The sequence below is a fragment of the Indicator indicator genome, chromosome 10, assembly GCF_027791375.1.
Source record: "Indicator indicator isolate 239-I01 chromosome 10, UM_Iind_1.1, whole genome shotgun sequence".
Lineage (NCBI taxonomy): Eukaryota > Metazoa > Chordata > Aves > Piciformes > Indicatoridae > Indicator > Indicator indicator.
In genome coordinates, this window is record NC_072019.1 from 21,547,427 (window position 1) to 21,567,862 (window position 20,436).

At 55.3% G+C, this 20,436-nt stretch overlaps 4 protein-coding genes across 4 annotated transcripts; 2 read left to right on the top strand and 2 right to left on the bottom strand.

The window, feature by feature from the left end:
* Positions 1-568: 568 nt before the first annotated feature.
* On the bottom strand, positions 569-2,247 carry LOC128969616 (selenoprotein Pb-like). Its single transcript, XM_054384504.1, has 4 exons — positions 2,045-2,247; positions 1,728-1,940; positions 1,452-1,587; positions 569-811 (listed from the first exon to the last, which is right to left on the bottom strand). Exons 1-4 carry the CDS (start codon positions 2,245-2,247, stop codon positions 569-571), a joined length of 795 nt encoding a protein of 264 aa, XP_054240479.1.
* A 3,736-nt stretch (positions 2,248-5,983) lies between these two features.
* HPDL (4-hydroxyphenylpyruvate dioxygenase like) lies at positions 5,984-7,201 on the top strand. Its single transcript, XM_054384509.1, has one exon. It carries the CDS (start codon positions 6,017-6,019, stop codon positions 7,199-7,201), a length of 1,185 nt encoding a protein of 394 aa, XP_054240484.1. The 5' UTR covers positions 5,984-6,016.
* Positions 7,202-8,712: 1,511 nt separating this feature from the next.
* Positions 8,713-13,679, bottom strand: MUTYH (mutY DNA glycosylase). Its single transcript, XM_054384545.1, is given in 15 exon segments — positions 8,713-8,817; positions 9,081-9,131; positions 9,280-9,432; positions 9,653-9,798; positions 9,985-10,170; positions 10,246-10,321; positions 10,422-10,566; positions 10,852-10,987; positions 11,127-11,316; positions 11,506-11,577; positions 11,655-11,696; positions 11,823-11,896; positions 12,222-12,261; positions 13,068-13,186; positions 13,436-13,679. Coding segments are annotated over 15 exon segments (1,779 nt in total).
* Positions 13,680-14,034: 355 nt separating this feature from the next.
* On the top strand, positions 14,035-19,680 carry TOE1 (target of EGR1, exonuclease). Its single transcript, XM_054384546.1, has 7 exons — positions 14,035-14,145; positions 14,236-14,276; positions 14,482-14,578; positions 14,732-14,890; positions 15,198-15,457; positions 16,794-16,965; positions 18,889-19,680. The coding sequence occupies exons 1-7, from the start codon at positions 14,035-14,037 to the stop codon at positions 19,678-19,680; spliced, it is 1,632 nt and encodes a 543-aa protein (XP_054240521.1).
* The last annotated feature ends 756 nt before the right edge of the window (positions 19,681-20,436 follow it).

Below are 20,436 nucleotides of genomic sequence, written 5' to 3' on the forward strand. Positions count from 1 at the left end.
GAGGGTCCCCAAGATGTGACAGCGATGGAAGGTGCAGGGTTTAGAGCATGGGGAGCTGCGACCTTCCACCACTCCTAGTGCCCCCATCCCCAGGGATCATGTCTTGCTGGGCATGCGTTGTTCCTCCCTTCACTCCCCAGCCAGGACCCCCAGAAGTGGCAGGGCCCCTGAGGGTGCTAGAACGGGTGGAGCATGCCAGCAGGGCTTCTCCCGTCCCAGTTCTGGCCTCTCCACCCCTGCTCTGCTGCTCCGTGCAGTGTCAGCCAGCAGTGACCGGGGACTACCCGGTTTGCACAGCAGGCTTCATTGAGCACTGAAAGGCAGGCAACGGCAGAGGAAGCTCAGAACTGAGCCCTGGGGCTGAAAATGGAGCACCTCAGGAGGTGTGAGAGAGATTTTCATCCCTGGTCACAGCACACTCCTGTATGACCCTTACAGGGGATGCTGGAGGTGGTTGTTATACCAACACTGCTGGAGCCCAGCAGGCCAAAGCAAGTCCTTTCATGCCTCTGGGAAGCGAGCTGACGCAGTCTGCACGCTACTGGGTTCTTCTGCATGGCTGTCTGGCTTAGTGCTCATTTCTCTCCTTCTGCTTCTTCTCCTTATGATGGAGCTGGTTATGATCTTCATGGTGATGGTGAACAGGGGTTGCAGGCTCATGGTCTCCACTTGGGTCTGTGGGTCTCTCACTGCTGACCTTGTGGTGGTGGTGAGGATGGAGGGGGTTGTGCTGATTGACTGGGGTCTGTGACTCCTTCTCTTGTTCAGGAAGTGGGCTCAGGGTTACAGGGACCTCCATGGTACTGTTAGCCTGAGAGAAGTAACAGAAGAGCTGGTGCAGTATGTGAACGCACACAGAGCCTCACAGTGAGCCTGGGAGCACACCTGTGAGCTGGGATGAAAGCAGACCAGCATCCATAACACGGAAAGCAGTGTGGGTCAACGACAAGGCTCTCCAGCCCTTGCCCAGGGCACAGGGAGGACAGAAGAGGCTGGAGCACAGACAGCAAAAGCCTCTGTACCTGTATCACTTGACTCAAGCTGTTTGGGGTCCAGGGAGTTCCTGACATAGGAAAGGGACTTTGCATCTACTATTTCTAGATGGATTTTTCTCCTAGGAAGCAACTCATCACTTGCTGAGTCCAGAGCTATGTCTTTTTCTTTACTCTGAGCTTGCTACCTCTAGGCCCATTGCCTGCCCCTGTCTTATATTGGAACAAGAAGCGACTATAGTTAGCTTTTCCAGACCTGGACTAGGATCCCTTTATTCCATTCCTTCTCAGTTTGAAAGCTCTGACCTATTTAAATGCCCTTATTCCAGACCTTTCATCACCTTCCCTCTCAACCATGGCTAAGTGTCTCCATCATGAAGATAAGATTTTTTTTCCCCTGATACACAATACCAAAGGAGAGAAGGGAGCTTGGCTCCAGCGAGTGTCCCTGCTCCTTACCTCCTGGGTGGTGTTGGGGTAGAGGGAGCAGTTGCCGCAGAAGTCCTTGCTGTGGGTGAAGCGGATGGCCGACTCCACATAGGGGAAATGGAGGTAGCTGTAGGGCAGCTGGATATGGAAAGCCAGGCGGCCACACCTGTGGGGAGAAGCCATGGCCTGGCTCAAGGCAGGCAGTGCAAGGTCTCCCCCAGACCAGCTACAGGAGGAGTTTTTGGAAGCCCACCAAACGCTCTGTCATCCTCCCGGAAAGCCTCAGTCAAGCGGAGGGACGCTCACCGATCATAGACGAGGAAATCATCTTTGTCACCCCCCAGGATCTGCCAGACGTCAGGCTCCTGCGGCTCGGGCTGGTAGACAGGGACACCTGGTGGGGCATGGCGCTCCAGCTCCCGGAACATGGCGCGGGAGAGCGGTGCCTTCTCATTGACAATCATGTAGCGAACTTCGACCGTACCCTGCCGAGCCAGCTTCTCCTGCAAGCCCCCAAGCCTGCGGGGAAGGAGGCGCTGGGAGGGGGGTGCCGGCGTGGGAGGGCCACCACACTGTCCCCCACGGCTGTGGGGTTGGACTTGGGTAGAGAGAGCAGGGCTCACCTGCGGGCCTGCTGCAGGCAGAATTGTCAGCTGGCCTTCAGCAGGGCCACCACCGTCACCTGCCCCGCCGCCCCCGCCATGGGGTTCGAGCCGTTGATATTCCATGCTGGTGCCTCCTGGCAGAGCTGGCTGCTGTTGGCCAGCCCTTCAGAGGCCGAGGCCAGCCCCAGCCATGCGGCTAGGGCCAGCACCACCAGCCCCATCTCAGACCCCTGGCCTGGCAGGGGAAAGCAGGGCATTAGTGTCCCCTCTGCCCTAAGGGTCAACCCAGTGGGGTCCTCCCAACACCAGTGCACCCCAGTCTGGAGCAGACAAGGGCTGGTGGGTAGTATAGGACTGGGCACTGCAAGCCAGAACACCCACACCAGGGGGGTGGGGAAAAGGGAGGAGGTGAGGGAATCAGGGCACCCACACCCCAAGGAGCACAGAACCCCAGCTTTTGTGGGCACTGGCTGACAACAGCTATGTGTCCCATTCTCTCTCGGCAGCAAAGCACCCACTCCACACACCCGGGGATGAAAGTCCTGCTTTCCCCCAGGGGCCTTCTTCACCTCCCTGACCCCCAAAACCAAGCCCAGCCTTGGGCAGGGGTTTGTCTTTGGCCCATATGGGGGCAGTGATGCAGCCCTTATCGTTTTGGTCCCCAGGGAAGAGTGATGGGAACAGGGATGGCTTCACCTTCAGGTCACCTTGAGAGTCCTTCATGTCCCATGAAGTGTTTGGGTGGCACACAGAACCTTTAATCCTCTTCCCCCAATATCTGCCTGAAGCCCATTCCTCCCACAGCCCCCTAACCCTACCCACCCCAAGATATACCCTGTCCCTCCAGGATGCAGCACATTTAATGGGCAGGGGAGGGACACAGGGCTGGGAGATGATCTGGGGAGGTGGGGAGGGAGGCATTGGCTGCAGGGTCTGATCAGAACGGATGTACCCCCAGTCCCCAGCCCTCTTCCCCATGAGAACAAGCCCTCAATACCGCACTTCTCCTCACTGCTGTCCTCTGTCCAGATCTGGCTTCCAGCCCCAGCAGCTCTTGGCAATGCCCAGCTAAGCCCAGTCTCCCTTTTATCTCCTGTCCGCTCTCCCCGCCCAGAAGGGAGGAGAAGAACCGAACTGGAGCAGCAGGGACTGCTCTCCAGCCACTACCACGTGCCTTGGGGGATGACAACAAGGCAGGCACTGTCCCACACTGCCATGAAGCTTCAGAGTCCTGCTGCTGCAGCCCAGCCCAGGCTGTGCTGGGGCAAAGCAGTGCCTGGTGCTGGGCTGGCACGGAAGGTGCCAGGCAGTGCCATGGGGAAAAGATGGACATGGCTCCTCAAAAACACCCTACAGTCACAGGAGGACTGAGAGCATTGCCAAGGACACTGCTTAGATCAAAGGACTGCCGGATCATGAGGCGACATTGAACCATGCCATTCATGCACAAGATCTCAGGGGAGCTGCCAACACAGCCTCTGCCATCCTACAGCCAAAACAGGGGGGTGTCTGCCCCACACCCCTGGGGTACTGGAGCTCCTTGGCCCCCTGCCCAGCACAGTGTCACTCCGAAGGCTATGCTATCCTGCTCCACGGTACGATGGTTGCTCTTGGGCCACACTTGGTCCCATGGCAAGCCCCCACATTCAGTCCCATACCTCCTGCCCAGCCCTTTGCTGGAGGGGCATCTGTGGTGGTTTGAGGAACTGGTGCTCCCTTGAGAAATCACAGCACTGGTGGCTTCCTCCCCCAGCCAAACAAGAGGAGCTCATCACTTTGGCTGCACACGGACATCTCTGCAAATATTTGAGCACTTTATCATACCTGAGCTCGGTACAAAAACATGATAAGGGAGGGAAAGGTAGCAGACAGATTCAACAGGAGCAGTGACAGAGTCCTAGACACATGAAAAGGCTGGGGCGGGGGGGAAATAGTCTGAAAACAGCCACGAGCAGCAGAATAAGAGAGGGTTACTGCTGGAAGGTGGTTGGAGGAGCTTGCACATGTCAGCAAGGCCACAGGTCTATGGTTTGGGATGGGGGAGCAGATAGAGTTACAAGGGGTCAGCCTGGAGCAAACCTATCCTGTGACCAATGCTGCCCCCCCTGCAGAGCTGTCAGGGTCCCTCTGCACACTGCTCCAGCCAAGTCCCCAGCAGGTAGCCCAGGTACCGTGAGGCACCCAGTACTGAACGGGGCACATACTCGCAGCTGCACAGCCTGCCCCGACGGGATGTGGGCTGACAAGGAACGACCCAGCGTGGACTTGAGCCATTTCATTGCTATTCCCAGGGGACTCCCAGCTACTGCCTGGCAGGTGGTTCATCTCCTCCCTTTGCTCATCCCCGAGCCGGCAGCCACGGTGCCTGTAGTTATCAGCCTGGGCAGCTTTTTGTCCTGCAAAGCCTGCTCGGCCCCTCTGGAGTCCGAAGAACCCCTTGGTGCCCGTGGCATCTGGTACCTGCGTGTCCCTAGCTTTGAACGTGCTGAGGCAGCTCCTACATCGCCTGTGCCAGCCCTGTCCCTGCCCCAGGACGGCACCCACTGACTCCTCCCACCGGCGAGGCTGCCCCACGGCCGGACAGGTTGGTTTGCAGCTCACTGGTACTGCCAACCCCTTCCCAGTCCTGCCACAGCCTGTTGCATGCCGGGGAGGAGCAAACTGAACCGCCTCTCCAGGGCCAGCCCCTGCCCGGCATCCCCTTCGCCCGCAGCCTTGACCCTGGTGAGCCGAGGGCGAGCCAGGGCCGTGCAGGCCCCCAGGGGCCCGGGGCGGTGGCAGGAGGGGGGTGATGGGGCGGGGGCAGGAAGGGGGTAACGGGGCGGTGTGGCTCCGAGAGGCGGGCGGGGGCAGAACGGTCCCTGACCGGAAGGGAGGAAGAGAGACGAAGGGGGGAGTGCCGTGTCCCTGCCCATGTGGTCACAGCAACAAGGACTCCAGCAAGGGGCTTCCCCTCCCCTGGCTGGCGCAGGGCAGGTGAAAGTCCCACCGGGGCACCACTGGGTCCCCTACTCCCCCACGGCAGGCAGAGAGCCTGGGTGCAGTACAGCCTTCCCCCGCTGAGCCTGGCAGACCCCAGCGTCCTGCCTGTGCAGCGAATGCTCAGTCCCCAGCCTTTTTCTAGGGGGCAGGTGGGAGGGGATAAATAAGCAGGTGTCCCCACATACACATCCCAGTGGACCCCTATAGGGTCTGGCCAGGACAGCTGTTGTGTGGCACAGGGTCAGGAACACTCCCTGGGATGTGCTAAGAGGGTTTTTGGACAGATCCTTCTTACCTCTTTGGGGTGATACATATTTGGGGAGGGAGAGAGGTCACTTTTCCTGCAATAGCCTCCAGATTTCACTTTCTGTGGCCCTAGGGCAAGGTCACTGCCAACTGCAGGAAGCATGGAAGTTGCATGCTGTCCTTGTAAGGAGGAGAAGGGCACATCAGCCTGCCGTGACCCAACTGCTACCCCCCATCTGTAGGACTGAAAAGTGCTGAGACAGCAGAGGAGCCTTTTAGCTGTAACCCGTGCATTGCTCCATGTTTACCAGTCCAACCTCCATGGTCCTCATTACTGGTACAGAACATTCCCCTCTCCCACAATGCTTGTCCCCCTAGCTTTGGTAACATACGTGGCACGCCTCCCTCACCCAGATTCCCTACAGCACCCCTGAAGGACATGCAGCTTCAGAGGGCACCTGCTGGGCTGCAGCCAAGGCCAAGGGCATGCCTCCTCTGCAATCACAAGCACAGGGCAGAGCAGCATAGCGAAGGGGTGGCAGGACAGCGCAGCCTCTTTGGGTAGGTCTTTGCACACAGCATATACTGGCGTGTGAGACCTGCTTATTTGAAATATAGACTTTTAAGGGGTGTAAACTTACATGTGAATGCATCTGCACATGCAGCTCCACTTGGGCTCTGTGCGAGGTGGAAGAACAGCTCCTTCCTGCTGCCAGCTAGGCCCCTCTGATCCCATCTCTCCTCCCCACAGCCTGCCCACCCATGGCAGCTTCACTGAGCCGCCTCTGCTTCATCTCCCTCCACGTGCCCTACAGGCAAGGATGGGCCCAGGACCTGGCCAAAACCTTTCGCTTCCAGCCAGTGGCTGTGCGGGAGACGCCGCGGGTCCGGCAGCTGGCCTTGCAACGGGGAGCTGCTGTCTTCCTCCTCAATGAGCGCCTGGCACCGGAGCCTACCCACAGCTCCTCTCCCGATTTCCTCTATGACGTTGACCCCCGGCCCACTTTGGGCACAGCCTCCAATGTCTGCTTTGAAGTGGATGATGTACCACAGCTCTGCAAGTGGCTGCAGAGCCAGGGATGCTCTCTGCCAGTGCCCCCCACTGAAGTGAGGGATAATGATGGCTCTGTCACTTATGGGGTGGCAAGCTCTGTTGTGGGCAACATCAGCCATACCCTTTTGGACAGATCTCGCTACCAGGGACCCTTCCTGCCTGGCTTCCAGCCCATCCAAGGAGCTTCCTCAGCCACAAAGGACAGGATCGAGATCACCCACTTTGACCATATCACTTACGTATGCCCACGGGGTGGTGCCCGGGTGGCTCTGGACTGGTACCAGCACTGCTTTGGCTTCCACCGCTTCTTGCTGAACCCACAGGAGAGGCCAGCTGAAGGGTACGTGCTTGAAGGGCATGGAGTGGGCATGCTGCTCCTTGCACTGCAGAGTGTCCAGGCCACCCCAGCACATGGCTGCAAGCTCATCTTCGCTGAGTCTCTCTCGAAGGATGGCTCCAACCAAGTCGATACCTTTCTAGAACAGCACGGTGGGGCTGGGATCCAGCACATTGGCCTCCACACCAATGATATCGTCACCACGACCAGGGCCTTGCTAGAGCAGGGTGTACGGTTCTTCACACCCCCTGCTGCCTATTACAGCCAGCAGAGCAAAGCAGAGGAGATCCGGAAGGCTGGGCAGGACCCACACACACTGGCAGAGCTTGGCATTCTGCTGGACACCAAAGTGTCCAGGGACAAGGGGCAACCAGGTGTAGATGCTGCAGAGAGCCCTTCCGAGGAGTATTTAATGCAGATCTTCACCCATCCCATCTTCTCTGAGGAAACCTTCTTTCTGGAGCTCATTGACCGTCGGGGAGCACCAGGCTTTGGGGAAGGCAATATACAGGCACTGTGGAAAGCTGTGCAGGTCTATATGGACCAGCAGCAGTAGTGGCAGCACTGCAATTCTCCTGCCTCAGCTCTCTATCCTCTCTGGTCCAGCTCTGGGCAAGGACTCTGCTGCCTGTGATATGGTCCAGGTGGGCAGGGACCAAAGGAGTTCTCCAAGTCAAACCACAGCCAACACAACATGGGAGCAAGTTGCTCAGGGGCAAGTCCAGTGGAGATCTGAGCATCTCCCAGGATCCTTGGGTTCCGGAATACATTGGTCTCTCATAAAAAACTTGCAGCCTTAATTTCATGGCAATATAATGAGACTTGGGCTTGCAGCATGGCCATGAATGCTGCTGGCACAGCAACACCCCCAACACAAGGGGATGAGTGGCATGGAATACCTGGGGGCCATGACAGGTTTTTTTGTAAATGGTTAGCAGCCAGAGTGCACCCAGAGCACAGACAGTCCTCCAGCAACAGCCTCCTGATCCTCTCAATTAAAGAATTAACTTGCAGGCACTGCTTTGGTTTCCTTCTTCTCCCATTTAAGATGTACTAAGTCCCAGGTGAGGAGGAAAGGACCCTTTTGGCTCCCTGAGGCAGGCTGTGCCAGTCCTACAGTCCCTAAATTCAGGCCACTTGCCCCCTGTGCACCCCTTCCCCACCAGGCTGGCCTCTGTCCCTGCCAGCCTCTGGGCTTGCACCTTTGCATGAGTGCTGCTGTGCATCACTGTCAGAGAAAGTCACAGTGTGAACACAGTGACAGACAGCCTGAGGGAGAATGTAAAAAAAAGGGAATAGAGAGCCCTGCAAAAAGCCTGAGGGATGGCTGCTCAGGCCCATGAAGGAGCAGCCTCTGAAGGCTAATGCCTGCCCACACAGGAGAGGTGCTCTGGGATTTATTGGGGTCACCAGCCATTAACAGTCACTCAAGGGACTCACTGGTGCATTAATGAAGAAATCCCTGCTGTTCCCTGATGCTGTTCCCTGACAGCCATCTTCACATTCCAGCACAGCCTGTGTGACACCCACAGCTTTGCACAGTGCAGCAGAGGCAGAAAGCCACTTAAACACCCACACACTTCAGGAAATTTATTTTTAGAAAGCCTGTGGCTCAGGTTGAGTAAAAACAAGTCTATAAAAAGGGCTGCTGGTCAGGAAAGCCACAGCAGCATCTACAGTCACTAGCTGGTAGGCAAGGTGCAGGCTGGCAGCTAGGGACAGAGCTGTAGGAGTGAGGAGGGCACAGCCTCCCTGCTGCTAGGGAGAAACCTCTGCTGCTGTGAGTCTGCAGGGCTGGGGTGGCAGCTGTCCAGGGAGTGATGACCCCAAGCATGCTCCAGCCCAGCAGGGAGGGGGCAAGCCTGGCCACAGGTCACTTCTAGGATCATAGTGACCACATCAAGGTGCAACTCCCATAGGGGAGTTGGTGGGCTCTGCAAGGAGTGGGAGACCACTACAGGGCCAGGTACTGGGCTAACAGCAGTGTGTGGGACACATACTGCTCATGTTGCAGGCAGGACTCACCACAGCATAGGTCTCTGGTGGTCTCAGATTTGGAAGGTGCCATCATGGAGCAGTTGGTACCCGAAGGAAGGCATGGAGGGACAGCTGTGTCCCAGGACAGGTGCTGCTTGCTCTCTGCATTTTTGCCCCCCGCTTCCTCTTCGGGCCCTGCAGAGGACACACAGCAGGGCTAAGCCAAACCTCAGTGGCCCTCAGCCTAGAAATCCCTGCTGGAGGAATGGGCCCCCAGTACAGGGGACATCCAAGGGTAATGCCAGGAAAACCCCCAGATGCAGCCCTGCCCCAGGCTGGGGAATGCTCCTTGGCCTGGCTTCAAACCCCAAGGGGGTGCAGCATCACACACCAGAGGCTGACCCCATAGCACCAGCAAGGACCTCCTGGGGCCCCATGCACTCTCCAGCAATGCTCACCACGCTGGGGCTGCTCTCCTTCCCACGCTGCTTCTCACACGCTTTCAACACCTGAAGGAAGCACAAGAGAGCCCAGAGCTGAGCAGCAGCAGCTTCCTGAAGCTGGAATGACTGACAGAGATTGGGAAGATGCCAGAGGCTCTCCCAGGAACGTGGAAAGATGGAGGGAAGGAAAGAAAGGCCCAGGTACCACCAGTACCTTCTTCATGGCTGTAGAAACAGCAGAGGCATGGAACTCATCCTCTGTCACCCAGCGGGACTGGGATGGGGAAGGGTCTAGGGTCACATCCCCATCCAGGAGCAGGGAGTAGACCACATATGTCTGGTGGATGTGAGAGAAGATGTGGACAACCTGTGAGGGGATGGGAAGACACGAAAAGGGCAGCTGACAGGCAGTAGGGGATGCACCACTCAGCTGCCCCACAAGTGCATTGAGTCTGCCAGGGCTCTGAGAAGTGGGTCAGGGCTTGGGAGGGGTGACAGCAGGGAAGGGGATGTTCTTCCCCCTGTGCTACATACCCTGTAGCTGAGCACAGGGGGCTCATACTGCATCCCACTGGCTTCAGGCTCACCTCTCCAATAAACTGCAGGCCTTCAGCTGCCACAGGCTGCCCCATCCAGGCCTGGAGGTAATCTGCCAGCACCTCCCTCTGCTTCTCCTCCTGCAGACCCTGAGCCACTGGGAGACTTGGGAACTCCCATAAGCCAGCCAGGAGACCTGGGGAGAAGGCACAATGGAAAAGCTGCCAAGGAGCACATCTGGGGACTCTAAGCCTCATCACAGCCTCAAGACGCTCCTTTTCCCATCCCAGCAGCACCAGTGCATCCCTCTCCATGGGCTGCTCTGTCCCTCATGTAGTGGGAAGGGGCTGTGCAGTGCCCCCCTCCTGCCCAGCCCCATTACCTGAGTTGGGTCTCTGCACAATGAGGTACTCGGGGGCCCCGTGGCAGCCCCTTCGCTCCAGCACACACGTAGCTGTTCGTGCTGCCCGCGGCTGCTTCTTCGCTGCTTTCCGGGGGAAGTTGGTCACTCCCAGGCTACTGTCCCAAGGCTCTGCAGCTGGGGGACACAGGGGACAATCCCCAACACCTGCAAACACCAATGTAACAGTTGCTGTGGGGCTCAAAAACCAGAGCTGCAACAGGGATCTCCCCATGCACTTACCACAGTCCTCAACATCAGGCACTGGGATGGGTTTTCCAAGCAGTTTCTGAGAGGCAAGGGCCAGCTCCTTCTCCACCTGCAAGGGGAGACAAAAATGAGGACAGGCTTATCCACCAGCCTACCTTGCCCCCACACATTGCAACACCTCAGGGACAGATTTTTGGGGTCATACTTACCCTGTGCCGTGCTCGGCATTGCTTCTTCACGGGGCACTCCCTGCACAGCGGGGCCTTGGGCACACACACGGTTGCCCCCAGCTCCATCAGGGCTTGGTTAAAATCCCCTGGGCGGCTCCTGTCGACCACAGCATTAGCCATGTCCCTGCAAGAAATGGCAGTGAGTGGCACAGGGGTTTGTGGGCAGAGGACCCCAGGACCTTTCCCAACTCCTGCCTGAGAGGGAAATGCTCCTAGGTAGGCAGAGGTAACCTGGCTCCTTTCTCCATCACTCCCAGCAGCACCAGCTTCCCAAGAGCTCCCATATCCCACACCTCTCTTCCTTTGAAGGCTCAGCTCCCCACAGCTCCCAGAACCTCCTGCCCTCAGCCACCAACAAGCACAGCCACAATTGCTTTAGCTCAGCGTGGGTACAGAGCATTCCCCTTACCAGAGCCAGTCAGTGACAGCCGGGCTGCTGGAGTCAGCACCGATGCACCGCAGGCGGCACAGGACCCGGATCACGTTCCCATCCACAACGCCAGTAGCCTAGGACCAGGAGCTGAGGTTACTTTGCTGGGAGATGCCTGTGCTCCCAGCAAGGCAGGACAGAGAGCAGGACATACATGAGCCTGCTCCACAGGTGAAGCTGGGCAATGGGTGAGATCCAAAGCAGAGGAGAGCCAGAGCCAAGCACAGCCTTAGGGAGACCCTGGTTTGTGAGACCCAGCAGCAGGACCCTGCCAGGAGTGGGGCTAGGTGGCAGAGAAGGGAGATAAGTCCACTGATGCCCAGCCCTCACCTGCCCGTATGAGATAGATGCTATTGCTCCTGCTGTGTATCGGCCCACTCCTGGCAGCAGCTTTTGCAGGAGCTCAGCTGTCCTGGGCATCCGGCCGTCCAGCTCTGACACCACCTGGCAGAGGTGAACAAGGTCAGAAGAGCAGCTGAGGGATATGCATGCAAACCATTTTACCCATGGTAAGATAGGATCTCATCCTCTATAGCCTTGTGTCTCAGTGAGGCAGGGCAAATGTGAGTCAGCACCAACCCCCAGGCTGCAGAAGGTTTTGGAAATGCTCCCCCCAACCCAGCACCAGGGCACCTTCTTTGCTGCCTCCTGCAGACGCTTCCCTCTTGAGTAGTAGCCAAGTCCTGCCCACAGCTCATTCACCTCCTGCTCCAAGAGACATGGCACAGTGTTAGATGAAGAGCCAGAGATCAGGGAGAGCACCCAGCTCCAGCACTGCTCACCTCCAGGGACGCCTGTGCCAAAGCCTGCAGCGTCGGCCACTTCTGTGGTACAGAGAGAAGGGGACAAGTCAGGGACAAAGCCCTGCAGCCGGGGATCTGCTACAAGGAGTAGACAGGGTCTCCAAAAGGGAAAGTCTGTGGGCACAGGACTCCGTGAGAAGCAGTCACCTGCATCCAGCGATTGTAGTAGTCAATCACTGTAGCCACCTGCGTCTGCTGGAGCATGATCTCAGACACCCACACTGCAAGAGGCAGGACAGGGATCAGAAGAGAGGCACCAATGCCACCGTCGCCACACTAGTGCTAGCTATGAGTACCACACCAGCATCTAATCCATGGTTCTCCTTCCCATCCCTCATCTTCCCCCATACGCTGCTCTACACAGCTCCTTCAGGCCCAAAGTGGGTTCTCCAAACCCCCAGTGCCCTGCAATGGGGATTTATGGTGTTTGTGGCCACTCCAAGCAGCTTGTTTCAAGGATGGCTGTATTGCCTCACAAGACCACACAACTGTGTCAAAGAGCAAAACACAGCCCATGCTCACCAGGGCAGAGTCCCTGCTCCTCACCTGCATAACCCCGTCTGTCAGCATCTGGCTCAGTGGCTGCCTGAAAGGGAAATAAGACTGTGAGAAACAAGGTGACAAAATGACCCTATTGCAGAAGAGACCTGTATATAAGACAAAATTACTTGTCATGTGCTTTGATGCTGCAAAACAAATATTCCTCTCAAGTGCTGAGGTCTAAATTGGAGTTAATCAAGTGACAGCTAAAGCACCTTCCCCATGATGAAACATCCCACAGCAAGAGTTTAAAGGTTCAAAGATCCCACCAGAAAAGCTGATCCAGACCTGAGCCCCTCTGCAAAGCAGCATAGATATCTGTAAATCCTACAGAAGGGCCATGCAGTTCCCAGCACCATTCAGATAAATGTTGCTCTAAAGCTGCTGCTCGTCCCCAGCACACCAACCACCCTTCAGCTACTTGTTGCCAGGCTGAGCACAGAGTAGGCAGGAGCTCTAATAAAAACACTTGGCTGGCTGAAAGCAATACACGGAAAACCTTCTCAATGCAGCACTCATTGCTGCAGGTTACCACAGAGGCAGGAACAAAGCAGGTTTGAAGACACTGGACTAAGTTTACCAGAGAAAAATACTCAGATAAAAGCTAGAGGCTATATCTGAGAAGTGTGGTTTCACCTCACACCCTGCTTTACTTCTAGTATCTAGGGACTGGCTACAGGCCACCCACCACAGAACTGCCAGAACTAGCTGGTAGCACACTTCCATTTCCAGCGCCATCTTTCACTTCCATGCAGCCAGGCAACCAGGAGCATCATGTAGTGAAAGGCACCATGGCCACCGAGGGGCTGGTTCCCCACTAAAGCACCCCTGCCTCCCGACACCTCTCCTTACCAATGTCCTCCAGGGAAGGTCTCGCTTGCATTTGTCATACCAAGCAAGCAGGTTCCCGCGCAGAGACTGGATCTCAGCCGGGTCGCTGAACAGATGCTGGGCGAGAAGTGGGGCAGGCGCTGAAGCCGGAGTCCCTGCTAGAAATGCAGCACAAGCTCAGAGCAGGGCAGGGGACGGAGGACTGCGGGACCCGACTACAGCATCGCGGGGCACGAGGCGGAAGCCCGACAGAGCCGCTGCCAAATGAATGAGCACCCAGTGCCAGACCTCATAAGGACGCAGTAAGTGCCAGTAGCTGCCCAGGCTGGCGGCCCCATTCACCGAAAAAGGCACCCCACGCTCCCTCTAGCCCTCCCACTACCGGGTACCTCCACGGAGCAACGCACCCTTCCTGCTCTGCTCTGCAGGCGATGCCGCTCTCCTGCCGCTTCGCCGGAGACCCCCGGCAGCCGCTGCCCGGAGTTTGCTCATGGCCGGGTTCCTTCCCGACGGGGCTGCGGCCCGGGAACGACGGAAGCAACGCGACAGCACGTGAAGCTTTCCCGGGAAAATGTTTTCCTTCCAGTACCCCACCCCGCGCGGCGACAAATCAGAGCGGATGGCCACGCCCATCTTCTGTGCCTGAGCCAATCGGAGGGAGGCGCGAGAACGCGGGCCCCTGCCCCCCTGTCCTCAGGCCGCCCGGGGGAAGGGGCGGGACCCCCCGGCGCACCAGGGCCAATCAGCGCTGTCCCCGCCTCTTCCCCCGCTCTGCTGGGAAGGACTGCCCGAGCCGATCGCCTGTTTACCGACAACCGAAATTTGGATTGAAAGCGAATTTGGAGAAAGGGAAAAAGCCCCGCCGTTGGCAGGCAGGAAACGGCCCGCCCAGGCGGGCAGGCAGGGCCGCGGAGAGCAGAGCAATCGGCGGCAGCGGGCGGCCAATCCAGCGGAGGCCGTGGGAGCGGCGTGAGACGCGGGGGCGGCCATGGCGCGGTGGCGGGTTCCGGTGGTGGACGTGCAGAGCGACAACTTCACGGAGCTGTGGCCCTCCATGGTGCTGGCGCTGCGCACCGCCACCTTCGTCGCCGTGGATACAGTAAGGCAGATCGGGGCGGGGGGGGCGGTGGCGACGGTGACCAGCAGGGTGGCTGGGCCCGTGGGGCCGCTAACTGGTGTCTCCCCCCAGGAGCTGAGCGGCCTCGGCGCCAGGAAGTTGCTGCTAAGCCCGTGAGTGCCCCGGGGTGTCTGTGGGGGGAGCAGTGGTTCGGGGGGGCTATCATTCTGCCGGAATTAAGGGCTGCAGGTGCTCCGAGGCGTGTGCCTCCGGTATCGGTTGGGCGGTTTCCATCGCGCTGTGGTTGTAACTGTGCCGGAGGGGCCGGTGGAATGGGCCGGGGCAGGAGCCGTCAGCTCCTGTTCTCATGCCGCGCAGGTGCATCGAGGAGCGGTATAAGGCCGTCTGCAGCGCGGCCAGGACCCGCTCCATCCTGTCCCTTGGCGTCGCTTGTTTCAAGCAGCTCCCAGAGAAGGTACGTGCCTGGCCCCACAGCGGCCGTTTGATCGTGTTCCACTTTCTGAGTGCTGGCACTCCGCCAATCCCTGCTCCCTGGAATTGTCCCCGGCTTTGCCAGCAGCTCCCTGTGGCAGGTACCCCTGTATGGCTTTGCACGCTCTCTCTGCAGTCAGAGAACACATACCTCTGCCAGATCTACAACCTGACGCTGCTCTGCATGGAGGATTACATCGTCGAGCCCCAGTCGGTGCAGTTCCTGGTGCAGCACGGCTTTGACTTCAACAAGCAGTACTCACAGGGGATCCCTTACCACAAGGGCAACGACAAGGTACAGAATGACTCTTCTTGGACACCTTGGTTTGCTTTGCTCCAGGATGTTGTTGGCTTCCCCATGTTTTGGCTCTCCCTCACATAGTTGGGTTCACATAGGGGTCTTGAGTGCAGGTTTATCCCTTTCACCTCCCTGCTGTTGTATATCCAGGCTGCCATTTGTTGCAGTTGCTTTTCCAGTTGCCTCTGTTAGGTCAGAGCAAGTCACAGCTATAGGCAGGGTGCTGCTACAGCAAGCTCTGAGGACTTCCTGGGGTGGTGGCAAGTCAGGGTGCTAAGGCTCATTCGATTAATCCTTCTTGCAGGGCAATGAGAACCAGAGCCAGAGCGTTCGGACTTTTTTCTTGGAGCTCATCCGAGCGAAGAAGCCTCTCATTCTCCACAATGGCCTGATTGATCTGGTCTTCCTCTACCAGTGCTTCTACGCTCACCTCCCGGACAGCCTCGGCACCTTCACTGCTGACCTCTCGGAAATGTTTCCAGCAGGAATATACGACACTAAATATGCTTCAGAGTTTGAGACTCGCTTTGTAGCATCCTACTTGGAGTATGCTTACAAGAAGTGGTGAGCAGCACTCTGGTATTTAAAGTTTCTGGGAAGAAGGGCAATGGAGCATCAGAGTTTTGTTTGTTTGTTTTTCCAGGCAAGGGGGTGGGGTCTTTGTATCATCCCAGTGAGAGAAGAAAGGTGCTTTGCACATGACTGCCCCATACTCTTCTTGTTTCTAGGATGGGTGCTGAATGCATTTGGTAACACAACCTGTCTGATGAGTAGCTGCTGAAAGAGGGATTAAAAACTGGTGCCAGCAGAAAACTGAACATGCAGCTGAACATTGAAAACTGCTTGGCTGCATGGTCCTGGTCCAGCAGTGCCATAGGGCTGCAGCAGGAATGTGTGCAGAAGAGAGACTCCTGCAACTCATCTAGAAAGCAAATGAAAACAGAGCTGTGCATGCAGGGTCTGCTAGTTATAACTCAATTTTGTGAGGAATGGTGCAGTTAAAGGATGGGTGCACCCTGCACCTCTTGAAGCTCACCAGCTCTGTCATGTCCCCTGCATGTGATGCCCCCTTGCTTTTCTTGCAAACGAAGGTTGTACTCTTGTTCCAGAACTCGTGTCTACTTCATGTGTCAGTCTGGCCCCTCCTTCTGCACCACCACCCGCCCTGCAATCTAAACAAGCCCCTGGCAGTGATACAGCCCCTTGAATCCCTATTAAACTGAAGTCCTGCTGTGTACAGAGGAGAAATGGTATTTTTAGTGACTGTTTTATATCAGGAAATGCCACTTTGTCAGCTCTGAAAACATTCAAGATGGCTGTTCTCAAACATGAGAATGTTTTGACAAGATAAAAATACTTTTCAAAGTGACCTCTTAAATATCTTAACCCACAATTCTAATTCCATGGGGCCTTCCAGAGGTTTCAGGCCTTTTAGCCAGGTCTTGGGACAAAACCTGGAAGATGTTTCCTTGTTGTCTACATTGACTGGGCTTGACCTCTTTGGGTGGTGGCTACTGGATGATAGCTCATCTGGAGCCGTTTTTATTTTGTCCATTAACATTATAAAGATAATAGGTAGCTTAGAACCCTTAATATTTAAAATCAAACTATATCTGCCCTTCTGTTATAATTCTACCAGAGACAACTGTTCTCCCTGCCTGTACATCAGCTCATAAGAGAAACCAACCTTTAAATCAGCACAGAAGCAACTACTTACTAATGCTTTTCTCCTGGGAATGAGTTTTTTTCCAGCAGGCTGTCGAGCTGGGGCTAGAGCTCAAGAGCAGGAAGCTAGTGGAGTTGAGACTTGGTAGAGGGGGCAGCATGTTTGCACCAGCTTCACACTGTGGTACCTTCAGTGAGTCAACAGCAGTAACTTGTGTGCTTCTGTTTGTTCCAGCAAGCGAGAGAACTGCAAACTGAAGGACTCCAGCAGCCAGCACCTCACGGTTGAGTTCTGCAACTATCCTGCCAACATGTCTCATTACATCGACTATCGCCACTGCTCGCTGGAAGAGGAAAGCCACAACGGGGCAGGGGAAACGAAGGTGCCTGTCTGTGAGAAATTCTCGGTAAGTGAGGTGAATCCCTGCTTGCTTCCTGGCTCTGTGGAAAGAGCCATGCGTGGCCAGAGAGGAAATTGGTAGGAAAGCATGTGGGAACTTCCCCTTCCTTGCTTCATAGGATGAGGAAGATTTTCAGGCTTCAGGTGGCTTCCTGCCAGAAAGGGCAATAACATGCTCTGTTTGGAGGCAGTGAACTCCACAGGCTACATTAGACAGGAAAATTCAGAACGAGATTCTGTGGCCCTGAACAGTGAGGTGGTATTGAGTCACAGCACCCACTGTTGTCTTGAAGTGCATAAATCCTAAATTGGCTTGGCTTGTCCTTGGAGCAAGAAATGCCATCTCTTCTCTCCCCCTATATCCTGATGTAACAAACCCTTTGTATGTCTGTATCTCCTGGCACAGTGTGATCCACAGAATCTTGAGTCTTGGTGCTGCTACCACAGTAAAGAGCGAGCCTGTCTGATCTGATCATAATTGGTTTCAGATTCCTCAAGGAGAACAGATGTTGCCTGTTACTGTTGCTGAACAACATAGGTTGGAGAAACCACTGGAAGTTTCTCATCCAACCACCAATTCAATATTGTTCAGAACCTCTTGTGGTGAATTCTGAAAACCTCTAAGGACAGAAATTACAAAATCTTCCAGTCCCCTGTTTCAGTCCTTGACCAAAAATTGTGGAAAATGTTTTTCTATATATCTAGTCATAATTTCCCACATCACCTTTTACAGTGGTCCCCTCAGCACCCTCATCAAATTTGTAGATGACACCAAGCTGAGTGGTGTGGTTGGTAAGACTGAAGGACAGGATGCCATCCAGAGGGACCTGGACAGGCTGGAGTGGGGGCTGAGGAGAATCTCACGAGGTTCAATAAGGCAAAGTATAAGGCCCTTCATCCAGGTCAGGGCAACCCTAGATATCAGTACAGGCTGGGGGATGATGAAATTGAGAGCAGTCCTGTGGGAAATGACTTGGAGGTGGTGGTGGATGTGAACCTGGACATGAGCCAAGAGTGTACACTTTAGGCCCAGAAGGCAAATCACTTCCTGGGCTGCATCAGAAGATGTGTGGCCTGCTGATCAAAAAAGGTAATTCTGCCACTTTGCTCTGGTAAGAACTTACCTAAAGTACTGTGTCCAGCTCTGGAGCCTGCAACTCAGGAATAACATGGAAATGATGGAGCGGGTCCAGAGGAAGGCCACAAAAATGATCAGGAACACCTGCTACAAGGACAGGCTGAGGGAGCTGGGGTTGTTCAGCCTGGAGAAGAGAAGGCTTCAGGGAGAACTAAAAATGACCTTCCAGTACCTGAAGGGGGCCTTCAAGAAGGCTGGGGAGAGACTGTTTGCAAAGGCCTGTAGTGATAGGATGAGGGGTAATGGCTTGAAATCAGAGAAGAGTAGATTTAGATTGGATGTTAGGAACAAGCTCTTTACCATGAGGGTGGTGGAACACTGGAACAGGTTGCCAGGGGAGGTAGTTGAGGCCCCATCCCTGGAGGTATTCAAGGTCAGGCTTAACAAGGCTCAGAGCAACCTGATTTAGTGGAGGATGGCCCTGCTCACTGCAGGGGGGTTGGACTAGATGACCTTTGGCAGTCCCTTCCAACCTACACCATTGTATGATTGTCTATAACCTCTGTTTTAGGTACCTACAGACAGCAACTAGATATTCCCATCCCCTTAGCCTTGTCCTCTCCAGGTAGCACAAACCTGCCTTTTGTGGCCTCTCCTCATACATGGTCTGCTGTGTCCTGACAGTTTTGTCAATGCCCTTTGCTTGTTGTGGGGCTGTAACGGGACACAGTGCTCCCGATAAAGCCTCACAAGCCCTCAGCAGATGGGAATGATGAGCTCTCTTCCCTCTTATGGTGATAGGCTGCTCTCATCAGCAGGCTGGTGGCTACAGACTTCTCTCTTTCTCTCTAGGCCTATGGCTGGTGTCCAAAAGGGGTGAAGTGTCCACAGTCTCATAACATTGACCTCATAATCGATGAGGATGACAGGATTTGGGAGGAGAAGCGGAAGAAACGGAAAAAGAAATGGAAGTGCCGGAAGAACACAGAAGAGCCTGCAAAGGCAGTTGGACAGGAAGGCTCAGGGAAAGAAATGGAGCTAGCTCAGAATGGGGAGGAGGGACCACCACCAAAACAGAACTGCTATGAGCCTGCAGCTGCTGTGGAGCTGGCAGAGATCACTCCCAGGAGCGAGGACACACCACTGGAGGAGAACTCTATGGACATGGAATCAGAGATCAGCTCAGACGCCAGGGCACGCTGGGAAGAGGATCTGAGCAGCACAGAAGGAACTGCCCAGGTGGCAGCTGCTGTGAGCCCTTCTGCTGTGGGAAATGCCTCTGACAGTGACCAAGTGGAAGGGAAGTCAGATGTTCCTGCTCAGGAGGGCTCAGCCAATCACCCAGACCTCCCTGAGACTGAAGCAGCATGTGCTGCAGGAAAGGAAGGCCACGATCCACCTTCACAGGGGGGCACGCACCGAGCTGGCTTTGATGCATTCATGACTGGCTATGTCATGGCTTATGTCTGGATGCTCCATAAAGGAAAACACACAGACACTGGTGCAGGGCCCTGGTTGCCAGACTGCCACAATAAACTGTACCTCAGTGGAAAATCAGTGCCACTTCAGATAGTGAAGAGCTTGTTTTCTAAATCCTCCAAAGCTCACAGCCAGAAGATGAAGTTGGCCTGGGCCAGTGAGTAGAGCTAGAGGACTTCTCAATGAACTGTTTGGTTTTTTTCCCCTTTCAGTTTTGAAGTTCTTTATTCCAAAATGAACTGACCAGAAGGGGAGCAAGTTTCTTACTCTTGTTTCCATTTTCTGTCTTTCTGGCTCTTAGTTGGACTTCCCTCTGTTCCTTAGCAACATGCTGGGCTGTGAAGGCAGGAGTAAAGGTGGAGAAGACTGAGTTAAAATGCACCTCTCCCACTGCACCCAGGGCTGGAAGTTTCAGTTTAGTCATCTGCATTCAAGAGTGGGTTTTGGGAAAAGGGAAAAAAAAAAAATCACCCAGGGTGGTCTTTGTGGAAGGACCATATGCTAGCTACTTGAGCGTGGGCTTCACTTCTTGCAGAAGATGAAAAGGGTAATTTCTTGATAACAAGAGGAGACAGAGATCCAAGCCTCCACTTAACAAGTTAGAGCCCCAGTCTCCTCCCAGATCTTGCCTTTGTCCTTACTACACCTACAGCTTAAACGAGATTCTGCCACTTAGCCTTGTGGTTGAGGCTGGGATAGACATTTTGAAAAGGAGCATGTGCTAAGGATCAAAGTCAGCCTATAAAAAAGCACATCTGAAAGCTCCAGGCTGTTGACCCATACAGTCAGCTTCACAGGAAATGCTACAGTCACTGGAGGAAGATGGAGATGAAAGTAGGCTAGCTCTTCAGGCAAGGCATACATTTTTATGAATGCTTAGTCAAGTGTTACTGCTTTCAGTCACTGCTGGTAGGGTGACTC